The sequence below is a fragment of the Eschrichtius robustus genome, chromosome 5, assembly GCF_028021215.1.
Source record: "Eschrichtius robustus isolate mEscRob2 chromosome 5, mEscRob2.pri, whole genome shotgun sequence".
Classification (NCBI taxonomy): domain Eukaryota; kingdom Metazoa; phylum Chordata; class Mammalia; order Artiodactyla; family Eschrichtiidae; genus Eschrichtius; species Eschrichtius robustus.
Window position 1 is genome coordinate 73,361,209 of NC_090828.1, and position 13,015 is coordinate 73,374,223.

A 13,015-nucleotide genomic window follows, 5' to 3' on the forward strand; every position below is an offset into this window, starting at 1 on the left:
TGATGTACGATTTAAATCCCACTACTGTGAACCCTTTATTTAAAGATTTTGTATTTAAATTTTTTTAAATTAAATTTTTCAAACATATATAAAAACAGACAAAAGTACAATTAACAACCCCCCAGAATTCATAATTACAACATTATACCACACTTTTACGATCCATTTATCTTTTTCCTTTCTTCTGTTAGAGAATTTTAAAACAGACCTCTCATATCAGATGATCAGAACTCTAAATACTTCCATTTATAGCTCTATAAAATAAGGACTTCACAAAACTACAATTATTCCATAATGCCGTATAATGAGTTCATATTCAGAACTTTCCTGATGTCTCAGAAATGTCTTTCTTCAGTGGCTTGTACTAGTCAGGCTGAAATAAGGTTCACTGATTGCGTTTGTGATTGTTACTTAAATTCTTTCCATCTAGAAAGGATTTCCCATTCCTTCATTTTCACTTTCTTGGCTCACTGCTGGAACCATAGCAATAAACTCATAGGATGCACCACATTCTAAATTTGTTTGATGGATTTCTCACAGTGGCATTTACACATCCTCAAACCTCAAATTTTCTTGTAAGCAGAAATTTAGAGCTAAAAGCTTTCAGGTCAAACTTTTGTGGTTAGAATACTTCATGAACAGTGCCGTGTACTTCACATGACGTCACATCAGAACTTTTACATTTGCTCAGATCAATTAGCCAATTCAAGTGGTGACAGCCTCATCTTTGTATTTTCAAGTTCACCATCTTCCTTTCTACTAATGCAAGGATTCGCAACCTTGGTTGCACACTGCCCAACTTGGTTGCCTGGCGTGGAAGTGGAGGGCGTAGAATTTAGAAACTACTGCTAACTGAGTCCCATGCCCAGAGATTCCAATTCAATCAGCCCAAGTTGTGGTATGAATATCAGGATTTTTAAAAACTCCCAAGGTGATTCCAATGTGCAGCTAGGATTGAGAATACAGAGGTTTTTGCATACAGTGACAATCTTTGCTTGAACGAGTGATTTCATTAGGGGCTGTAAATTGGTGATTTTTTTCTAATTTTATTGTTCTTTCTACATTTATCAGCAGGAATTCTTTGGCATATTTTAGAAATCTTTAGATAGCCAGCAATGACTAGGGTTATTTGGTGATCCTGAAATAAAATCTGTACAGGACAAGCGGGATAAAATTTTAATTCTTCTCTTTAATTACTAGTAACTAAGTTGATTTAATTATGAGTAAGGCAGTGGTTCTCAAACTGCAGAGCGGAATCAACTGGGGAGCTTTAAAGACTTGATTTCTGGTTTGGGCCCCAGACTTTTGGATTTAATTGTGAATCGGGAGGCCTGGGAATAATATTTTAACAGCTCCACAGGCAATTTTAATGTGCAGCAAAGTTTGGGCGCCTCTGGAGTGAGGTGTTGGTACCCAAATCACCTCCAATAGTGATAGTGTTTTTTGCTTGTTTTGGTAGTCGTTGTTGCATTTTTGTTGACAGAAAAATGTATCTGATCATTTTGAGCCAGATACGAAAAGAGAAGAAACCAAAGCTGATAGGTATCATGACAAATTTATTAAATTCCAAGATCAGGCTTATCTCCAATTTCCATAAGAATGAATCAAATAATAGAATGGTCAGTGGTATGCTGAAGTCTCCATGCAATGTTCTGATTTAATGAATATTTAATAATTATTTCTGTAAATGATTTTACTCTATTTAATCTGTAGATAGAGTTTATGATACAGGGAAATTTGAAGCAATTTTTTTAAAAAGCCTAATAACTTATTAAAATTTTAAATACTCATGAGGATTTACACTTCGTATGTTACTACCCTCTGGTAGCATGGGAAGCATGATAGGCATGACACTTGGTATAGGTAGGAATATATGTTTGTGGGGACCTATTTGGACCCTGAGATCTGGCATGAAGATTATTCTAAACTAAAGATATGTGAGATTCAACAGATGCAGAAAGAAGCCTTTTTGGAGCTTCCCTTACTTCACTAAAAGCAGAAAAGTCCTGGGAGTGAGGTTGCCATGGATCCCTTCTGGGGGAGTTTTATGGAATGAAAAAAAAAAAAAAAAAAATCGGAGCGACCACTTGCACCTGTGTAAACAAACATCATCACAAACTGTCTTATCTCCTGTTTGTTACCCTAGAAATCCACTTGTTCTTCCCATAGAAGCCTCTTCTGCCTGCTTCCTCTCCCCTAAGTTAGGTATATAAACCCCCAACCCTAGTCATTTAGGGAGCTACTTCTTTTTTTTTTAATTTTTAAATTTTAAAACTTTTAAAATATTTATTTATTTATTTGGCTGCACTGGGTCTTAGTTGCAGCATGCTGATCTTCGTTGAGACACGTGGGATCTTTCGTTGCGGCGTGTGGGCTCTTCATGGCTGCGTGCGGGCTTCTCTCTAGTTGTGGCATGAAGATTTCCTCACTCTAGTTGTGGCACGGGTTCCAGAGCATGTGGGCTCTGTAGTTTGCGGCACGCAGGCTCCTAGTTGAGGTGTGCGAGCTCAGTAGTTGTGGCACGTGGGCTTAGTTGCCCCACAGCATGTGTGATCTTAGTTCCCTGACCAGGGATTGAACTGGTGTCCCTTGCATTGGAAGGCGGATTCTTTACCACTGGACCACCAGGGAAGTCCCTAGGGAGCTATTTCTTTTGTGAGCTCTCATATGCATATGATTACTTAGGGTTTTTGAAAAATTATTATTAATCTGTCTATTGTCAGTTAAATTCACAGGCCCCAGTTACTTAACCTAAGAGGGTAGAGGAAAAATCTCCTCCCCTGCCACATACTGTTAAGCATTTTCGGTGGGCAATTTGACACTATTTGCCAAAATAAAAATGTATACACCCTTGCCCAGGCAGTTCCCCTTAAAAACGTAATCAACAGAGACACTCAGATGTGCAGTGAAAAATTTTACCACTGCTTGTCAAAGTGCAAAATTGGAAAAAACAAAATGTTCACTAATAATGGACTGGTTACATAAATTTTCTAAACAATAGATAGCTATTAAAAAGGAGGCAGATCTTTATAAATTGACACAGAAACACATGCATAGTTTTACTATGTTGTTAAGGAAAAAAAACTTAAGTCATAGAACAGTGTATAACATATCCTCATTGTACTAAAAACAAAACAAATGCAAATGTGTGGATATTTACTTACACACACACACACACACACACACCCCTCAGATTTTCTGTGTGTGTGTGTGTGTGTGTGTGTGTAGGTATGTGGAGAAATGGCCATGGTATGGGTAGACGTGGCAATGAAGGAAATTTTTGCCTTTTACTCCAAATTCTTCTAGACAATTTATTTTAAATAAGAAGCGTGCCAAAATAAACAAACAAATAAACAAAACACACACACACACAAAAGCATGCCTTACTTTTGTAACAAAACATGAAAAAGTGGTGATTAGGAAGCTACAGCACTGCAATTGTGGTAAGAAGACTATAATGACTGTGTTACTAAAAAAGGCCTGAAAAAATAAGGGAGGAAAAACTTGGGACTCCAAGGCCAATATTAACAGAAATTCATATTCCTCTTGGTATTTGGAAGAGAAGCAGAAATAAAATTTTGTCATTTATACAATTTATAGTCCTAATAAATCATAACATTCAAAATCTGCAGTAAAATAATAGTCCTTTATACATGATTGCTAATTTAATATTCTATTTATGAATATGTATGATATAACTTCCTACTGTGGGGACAGACAGCACACCAGCTCTGGAGGCTGCTCCTTGTCCTAATCTGCAGGGAAGAGGAGGGGAGGGGTAGATTCTCAGGCTGATGTCACTCCCCTCCCCTCATTTTACACACAAGTACCCAAACTGGCAACTGCCTAGACTCTAGTAATTTTCCCCCTGAAACAGAAAAACTGTGAAATTGTGATCTGTGACAAAATTCACAAATTCATAATATTCACAAATTTACAGGATGTGGCTGGAGGACTTAAGTAACAACCCATGATCACTTTGACTAAAGGACCCAATTTATGGCTTCAACAGCTTCTTTCTGGTAGGTAGGGAACATGGTGTTTGGTTATTTTTATGACTGAATTGGTGTGCTTTTTCAAGAGGTTAAGTCCAAGGTTTTTTTCTTTAAAAGACATCCTCCATAATATAATATTTTCCATCATGAAGAAGTATAATTACTTGTGCATAAATTTGCATTCTCACTGTCTTCAGGTCTTTACCTATTATTCTAACATATATTTTCTGTGATTCTGGAGTTTATTTTTCTATTTTATTATATGGATTCTTAAAAGCTACCTCAAATTTTGGTGGAACGTAAGAGACTGTACAAATACATACATCGGTGAGAGATATGAAGACATGAATAGTGGAAAAATGGCACACTAACAAAAGAGGAAACAGGAACCCTAAGACAACATTCCCTCCTCCCTCTTTTTCAGCAGAGTATACATAAAGACACCCACAAAATCCAAGGTCATAAGAAATGCAAGGCTAAGGAAAAAACAAAGCCACAGCAGAAAATAATAAACTCCTCTTCATAAAAGACAAGAGGAGGTCCATTTATGTTTTTAGAGAGCAGACATGTAATGCTGGTAAGCTAGAAAATACAGAATAATGAAGAGAGATGGCAACAGAAAGGCAAGAAAACAATAAAGCATACGTGCTTAAAACAACTTTATTATGTCCAGGGGAGCTTCTCCTTAAGATTCCTTCCCAATCAGTCTAGGAAAATAAAAATGTTTTGTAGAATGGATGATTCTTCCCCACACTTGGGGAGGTTATCTCTTTGAGTGTCCAAGGCCTTGGCTTTCTGCTTTGCAACAGCCTGCGATCCTTGGTACAAGTTAAAAATCAAAAATCAACCAACCAACCAATCAACCAACCAGAAAACACAAGTAAGCTGATTCTCCTGAATTGAATCATAAATGGAAATCTTTTCTGCCTAGGGCATCTTGAGCTTATCCTTAGAAAATGACTCTCCAGTAAGTTAGCTATTTAAAAACAAATTCAGCAGTTGGTCTCAATTTCTGGAATTTCAATGGAATATTACTGAAAACTCCTGAGCAGGCAGGGATCTCTCCCAGGTAGTGATCAAACTATTGCCTTGCTAACAATTCACCTTATGGCTGAAAAGATTTTCAAGCCAAATTTGTAATAAACCACACAAACACACACACACACACACACAAGGTAGAGAAATTGTCTTCAAGTAAATCTTCAAAATATTAAAGAAAAATGAGGAACAATAACAGACCTTCAATCCTAAATCCTTTCAAATAATCCTTTCTTATTTAGGAAACCAAGATAATTGAATAAAGATGTTTCTTTTGTCAAGACCTAGCCAAAGACAAAATAGACCAAAGACCTTTTAAGTATTTTTTTATATTTAAGCCACCCCTACCTCATTCTGGGTGGGACTGCCGAATTCTAAAAACAAGATTATTTTCATATTACATTCAGTGCCTCTGCGTGCAAACTGGTAAAGAGAAGATAACAGTTAAACTTTACAGGAAAAGTAGCAGCAAAACTGTCATTTCATCCCGTTTACTTACAATCAAACTGCTAAAGGGCATCTCTAACTGCTCAGAAAAAGGAATATGAAACAAATCAGATTTTTCTCTTTTATTCATACAATTAAATTTCAATTTTCTACCCTTATCATTAGAGCTTATTGCCATGGTTACAATTTAAATACCTTAAGTATGGCTGAAAAGTAGGCAAATTTAAGAAAACACACAAGAAACATTAATGTAATTAAAATAATAGAGAGTAGAATAAACATCAGTTGTGTTGGCTGTGTTTGAAAGTTAATATATTTCCCCCTCCCTGCAAAAGGAAAAAGGGTAAGTAAAACTCCCAGGTTGGAATATGAGTTTGGGCAGCAGTATACTCTGACCAAAGTAAGGGATGAAGTATAGTTATCGGTTGTGAATTATGAATGCCGCTGTGGTGAGGACAGATGAATTACTAGAGTTGTACTTCCCTAACACTAAAGTATTTGCGGAGCTATCTGGCATATATTAAAAAATATATGAATATATAATATTTATATATTAAATGAAATATATATATAATATTTTATTTATAATATTTTATCGATCTATCTATATTTTATGCATTAGTAAATCATGAAGATGGTGGTCAAATGACTGAAGCTGAGTAAATGCACTGGAGGGGAGGAGAGGTAGAAAGGATGCCAAGGGCCCAGATGTTCCCTCTCCATCGTGCGTCTTCACAAGCGCATTCTCTCCATATGTAAATCAATGCAATTACACACTGTGCCTGCCTGGCTTTTGGCAGTTAAAAAATCCACAACTGCCCCCTCCAGCTCAGTTCAGTCAGGATGTTTCTCCAGCTCTACTTCAGGCAGCACTGCTGGCATGGCTGTATCTCCTTCATGGTTCCAGCGAATGCTGGAAAACTCCCCGGGCTCCACCTCCCACCACTGCTCCAGTTTGGTGGCAAAGCCACCCAGCCCCTTGTCCCTGCAGTCTTAGACATGGCAGCAGCTTCCAGGAATGACCACTCCTTTGGGTGGTTGGGCCCTGACTGACACAGCTATTCTCCTTGGGCTACAAAGAACTCTCACCTATCAAACACTAGCCCTCCAAGAGAAAAGGGCAACGGCGGGATATCGAAACATTTTGTAGATAGAGATATAAACGATGACACTCATGAGGGAGTATGAGAGGACTGGCCTCATATACCTAAAGGGAGGGAGAATGAATGCAATCTTTTAAGGAAGGTAACTTGGTAATACATTTAAAGAGCCTTAAAAATGTTCATATAGTTTGAATAGTTTTCTTCCTAAAAATCTAGCCTAAGGTAAATCAAAGCTGCAGATATAATTTTATACATAGGGATGTTTACCATAATGTTATTTATTACGATGAAAAGTTAGAAACAACCTAAATGTCCAAAAATAGAGCTATGGGTAAACATGGTATACACTTGTAGTTTTCCTTCACAGAATCCACCCCCGTCGCCCCCAATTTTACGTGTATAGAGTTATATATCTCCACTAGACCTGAAACACTTAAGAGGGCAAGGATATTTGTTTTAAACATTGACAACTATGTGCTAGCCAACTAGACTCTCAAGAAATATTTTCGGAATAAATTAATGATGCAGTATTAAACATGAACTTACAGGAGAATTTTACATTAAATGGTACGTGCTTGCCATAGCCAAGTAGCAAATGCACTGTGTACTTTTCTTTAAACCGAATTTTTCAACTCTCTTTTTAACAGTTCATAGCACTGCTATTTCTCCTGAGGAATGTTTAAATCAGGTGACTTTTTGCTCAGACGATTTCCAGTGGCTCCCAATGACGTGCAGGAAGTTCAAAGTCCCTGGTATTTACAGATCTCTATAATTTGGCCCAGTGTGGCTGTCTAGCCTTTGCACATCTTATCATCTCTCAAACTAGTTTTAAATGTTCCCACGAGACATTTCTGTCGTCTCTTCTGCTGCCCAATGACAGTGCTCTCTCCACAGCCGGGCTGCTGGTCAAGCCCCAGGCTCCAGGCTCATCCTCTCTGCAAAGCTATCTCAAAAGTGGGCTGTCCATTTAATGACAATGTTTCCCACATAATACTTACTTGGTAGTTAACCACGTCTTATTTCATGCCATGTCTTTCCTTGTATTAAACTGCTTCTTGTTAAGTAGCCTTTCACATGTCTCTTCCTAATCTATGGTTTGAGTAAAATACTACATTTCTTGGGAATAGCTTCTTTATAAAACGGTAAATTGCCTTGTATCCACTATAAATAACACCAGAATCCTGGTGCCAGGTTCAGGTAAACTCAGATACCAGGCATTTGGTGATTTAAGTTTTACTCAATTCAAACCTTGTTTAAAAACTGCTGAAGATATCAAGGCCTATTCTAGCATTTACACATTGCTGGCATTGTCCTTTACATTACGAGAGGGGAGGGAGGTGAGGGGCGCGTGTGTGTGGAGCCCAACACTGTCTGACCAACGACATGTATAGTACTTGGTTCATGATGTGGCTACTCAGTAAGCGTTTAATGAGTGAAGACTGAGTGTGAAGATATCAAACACCTGTGAAAGCGGCAGGCACTCTCCTCAGTGCAATTCATCCTTGATATGAGGTGAATTTAGGGTAAAAAGAAGAGATAAAGAGACTACGTTAGAATCTTCCAGACTATTTTAGAAGCTATCAGGTGGTCTACATCTGGATACATAAGGAAAATGAACATTTCAGGCAACTCTTCTGTTGAGTATGAGAAACACTGTAAAAGGAAAGACGGTGACTTATATAACCGATAGGGAACTTACCCATATTATACAACAACCTTTGGGAGGGCATCCCTGAATTTCTTTATGATAAAAAATTCAGATATTGAATTGATATTAAAAATGTTTTGATGCCCAATGCTTTAACTTCTTTACAGCTGGCATATGTAAATCTATTCAAGTATGCTACAAAATATTAAGCATATTAAGAAAGTACTACTTCAAAGCAAAGCAGCTCAATATTGTCACTATTAAAGGCTTTGCTTGGCTGATTTCACCAAGAGGTAGTAATTTAAGAGAGCAGGCTTTGTCTGTGCAAAATTAAAGGAAGATATTTTATATGATTAAAAACTCATACCTGTTGATCTCCACGGAAATGACTTCTCAGTTGAGCTAGAGAAAAAGAAGGAAAAAAAATGGAACATTTACTTCCTTTGTCATAAAATTTAACTTTGGATCTGTTTTGCATATAGACATTTAATTTTCACATTTAATTATATAAAAGTATAAAAACCTCAAACAAAATTTAAAATGACTGTTCTAAGTTAATTTTTAGACAGTATTTAACCCTCCACATCAATTTGGGACAAAACTGTATTTCTTGGAAATTAAGGCAAGTTATAAAATGACTTATAAAGTTGTAAAACGACTTACAAAATGACATAAAAAGTATGATTCTCCTTGGAGAAGACAAATACAATAGCACAACTAACTGTGACCTTCATAGTACTTATATGAAGTACTACACTGCTTTGTGTGGAATAACTAATATGAAAACTACATATAGGGCTTCCCTGGTGGTGCAGTGGTTAAGAATCTGCCTGCCAATGCAGGGGACACGGGTTCGAACCCTGGTCTGGGAAGATCCCACATGCCGCGGAGCAACTGGGCCCGTGAGCCACAACTACTGAGCCTGCGCGTCTGGAGCCTGTGCTCCGCAACGGGAGAGGCCGCGATAGTGAGAGGCCCGTGCACCGCGATGAAGAGTGGCCCCCGCTCGCCGCAAGTGGAGAAAGCCCTGGCGCAGAAACGAAGACCCAACATAGCCAAAAATAAATAAATAAATTTATTGAAAAAAAAAAAAAAAACTACATATACATTAAAATAACATATATATTATACTGTACAACATATACATTAAAAAGAACCAAAAAGGTTGTTAAGAAGTTCATTCAATTTACTTATTTTCAAAAGAAGCCCTAGATGCTATAATAGACACATAAGTTAACGGGGTCATTTTGAACTGAATGTTGCCTTATAAAATTTAAATATCCTAAACCTTTATATCAAAATATAAGGTTTTACAAGCTAGGAGAAAATTTTAATTGTATATTTTTCTTGGTTTATAGAGTACCAATTGTAAAAATGTGTGCATAAAAACATATCTGTGCCTCCCTGGTCCCCCACCCCCTGCTTAAAATACTCAGTACGGGAAAGCATGGTGCTTAGGGGATGGTGTGGTAGAACAAAGGTACAAGAGGCTGGATTATTAGGCATTTATTAAATGTCAGAGTAAGTACCTCACATATATTATCTCCTTTATATTATTCACAACAACCTAATGAATAGGTACATTATTATCTTTACAGATAAAAAAACTGGCCAAAGTCTTACGCTAGTAACTGGGAGAGCTGGGATTCAAACCCAGGATGGTTTGATTTCCAGGTCAGGGCTTCTCACCACTGTGCTATACAGTAGAAGAGCTTGTGATCCCATTTTTGCATTAAACACACACACACACACACACACACACACAATATGCCTAGGAAGAAGTCTAGTAAAATAAAAAACAAAGTGCTAGCAGTTATTTCTGTGGGGTACAACTAAAAGGAGTTTTTTCCTTTTTAAACGTTTGTACTTTTTTTCTGGAAATCAGAAACAAATACATATTGAAGTATTTTGGAAGTATTTATTAAGTTTATGGAAAAGGTATGTGACTTTGGGCTTAAGGAAACTCTGTAACTTAAAGAAAGGGACATCCTTTCAGTGCTGTAGGTGTAAGATTTTAAGTCCTTGTTTGTTGCTTGATATTCCCCCCAAGTCATTAAGTGGCTAATGAAACTCTTCCTGGTTAAAAACTCTAGATTCAGTAAGAATTCCCTGAACTTCAATTTTGTCTGTGATTTGCCTTTTTGTCACCACAGGCAGAGCAGCTCACATTCCAGGACCTTGAACTAGTTGCAAGCAGGGGGGCATGCTCTCAGTGAATGGAGTCACTTAATGCTAATCTTCAGCACTCCGGTCATGTTCCTGTACCTCATGCACTCCTAACTGATTTCAAAAGGGACTGATGGGGAAGAAAAACAGATGAAAATTTGGTCAAGTATCAATAAAGGCACTTCTGTCTTGTTCCTGAATATAGGTCATCACATTCTTATGACTTCAAAAGTGGTTTCCTAGATTGAATTTCAATTTCTCTTGAATATGTTTTTATTATTTAATTCTATTATCTAAATTAGTTTTCTAATCACTGAGGTTGCTATTACCCAACTGTGTTCCTATTAACATGTTCATATTTTTTGTCAATATTAAAATACATGGTAAATCAAACTGCCATCCAGAATTGTTTAATATACCTCAAGTTTCTTGGGAGTGATAAAGTCTGTTATCTTCTGATTGAAATTTACATAAACTTTAATGAAATATCTTTACAAGATTTTTATTCTTGAAGTTATAGATCATAGAATATAATTCATCTCAACTGCTCAAATTGGGCAAGGGTTGTGGCTGTTTTGCGCATCTCTTTAGGTCAAGTGCCCAGCATACTGCCTGGCACACAGAAGACGCTTAATATATATTGCTGCTGTAACACAAATTGTGAAAAAGTAATACCGGGTTCCTCATTGTTCTGAAAGATCAGGTGTATGTAAATTATTACTTACTACTTTGTTCGAAACAGGTCAAATTATTCTCTCCCACTCCAGGTAGGAAATTCCAGCAGCCTCATTGCATAACAATCAGGCAAACAGCATTTTTGCTGCTGAAAAGGCCTTTGGTCATCAAAATACAATAAGGTATTCCTAGGTGAAGGCAAGGGGAAGTCTCCGTTAAAATTATTTTTCCCTACTCTATTCTAGACAAACAATAAAAATCACTAGGAAAGTAAGTTAATATTGAGGATTAAAAATAAGCAAAAAGTTCCATTTTGAAGACTATATATTCAGCCCATTTACCTTCAAACTAATTCCACAATTTTGTGTGATAGCTGGTCATTATATGTTATTCAGAACAGTCTGTTTCTTTCTGAACCACTTACTTCATATGATTCTCAAATTGTTCACCACTCTGGGATTCAGGGAGCACGCAGTAAATATGTGCAGTTTTGAAATGCTGTTTTAAGTCACTGAATGTTTTAAGTCACTTTTATTGGAACAATAAAATGAGAGGCAGCTCCACATTAGACACAGGCATATTCCTTCTTTCCTCTCGCCTTCCAGCCATCTATTCCTAGAAACACTTCCCCAACTTTTACTGAATGTCTACAACGTGTCTACAGGCACTGTGGCCATGAATGACTCCATCCCATTCCCTTTCACTTCTCATCTGAAGATGCCAAGCAGTTTATGTTCTAGGATCTTCCACTGGAATGTGAAACATTTTAAAATACAAGAATGGGATCATCCACAATAACTCTGTTTCAGTGGGAAGATGTATTCACAATTTCTAATAACTTAATTATCAACAACCTTCTAGAATGAAATCCATTTATAAGTCTGGGACTGTTTGGTTAGATAGTGAACAGCAGTTAGAAGCAAGTTCATTAGCAGATTAATAAATCAAGGCAATTCATTTTAATGTGAAAAAAATCTTAGTTTTGTTTTAAGGAGAAGACACCATGTCTTCATCACAGTATTACATGAGAAAATGCAATAAATCACTATAAAATTCTGTACACTTAAGAAATTATATATTTTTTCATTCATAGACATAAATGGAGGCAAAATTACCTTTGTTGAATATTTATGGCTGACTTTGAAACCCAAACCCCCCTCATCTTGATATCCCATGCTACGTGTGAGAAAACTAGCCTTCTCACACTCCTCTGCAGCCAGAGAGCCGGCCAGTGACCAAGGGTCTAGAAGGAGGCACGTGAGGGGAGGCGGTGGCACCGCGGGGAGAGTAGCGGGGGCACTGGCCCTGGATACCCCGACTCAGAATCTGGCTCTCTGGGCTTCCTGGAGGTTCTGAAAGTTGACACCTAACAGCTTCTGATAAGTTCCTTTCCTGCTTATACAAGCCAGAGAGGATTCTACCGTTTGTAGCTGAAAGTTCTGACTGATGTTTTATGACTGAAAACAAATGCAAAACAGGCCCTCTGAAAAGAGCTGAAACCTCACTCCTTAACTCTTTACCTGTATTTCCAAGTGCACACTGGATATAATACATTTTGTACTCAACACATTGAAACCCTTTTTTCCCCCAAACGAACTCCCATTTAATCATCACCACCTAGTCACTCACACTGAAGAACATGGAGTCATTTTATTGTCTCCCCTACCCTGCCCGCCTCACTAGCATGTAAGCTCCACGAGGGCAGGGAAGTCTGCCTTGTTCACAGATACACTTCCAGAACCTACGACAGTATCTGGTACATGGCGCTCACTCAAAACATACACCCTCTGAATTCATCCCTACCACCAAGGACACAGTTCAGGCCTTCATCCTCTCATAGTCTTTTGGCTGGATCATTCTTTCAGTCTCTTTCCTAACTTGTCTGCTTGGCTTTGATTTCTCATCCTTTCAGGCTCTCTTCCAGGCTGCTGCTACAGTGATTT

The 13,015-nt window shown here is 37.6% G+C and overlaps 1 protein-coding gene across 17 annotated transcripts in view; it reads right to left on the reverse strand.

The window, feature by feature from the left end:
- The window catches only part of PKP4 (plakophilin 4), a 245,133-nt gene that overhangs the window by 78,140 nt on the left and 153,978 nt on the right, over nucleotides 1–13,015 (reverse strand). For 14 of the 17 annotated variants that reach the window (XM_068545071.1, XM_068545068.1, XM_068545069.1 and 11 more), the window contains one exon: nucleotides 8,599–8,633. The exons of 1 other annotated variant lie outside the window; for it this stretch is intronic. In XM_068545071.1, coding sequence (XP_068401172.1) covers nucleotides 8,599–8,633 — 35 coding nt within the window. Of the gene's footprint in view, nucleotides 1–5,381; nucleotides 5,457–8,598; nucleotides 8,634–11,122; nucleotides 11,139–13,015 lie in introns of those variants that run through there. 2 more of the 17 variants (XM_068545077.1, XM_068545076.1) reach the window with 2 other exon arrangements.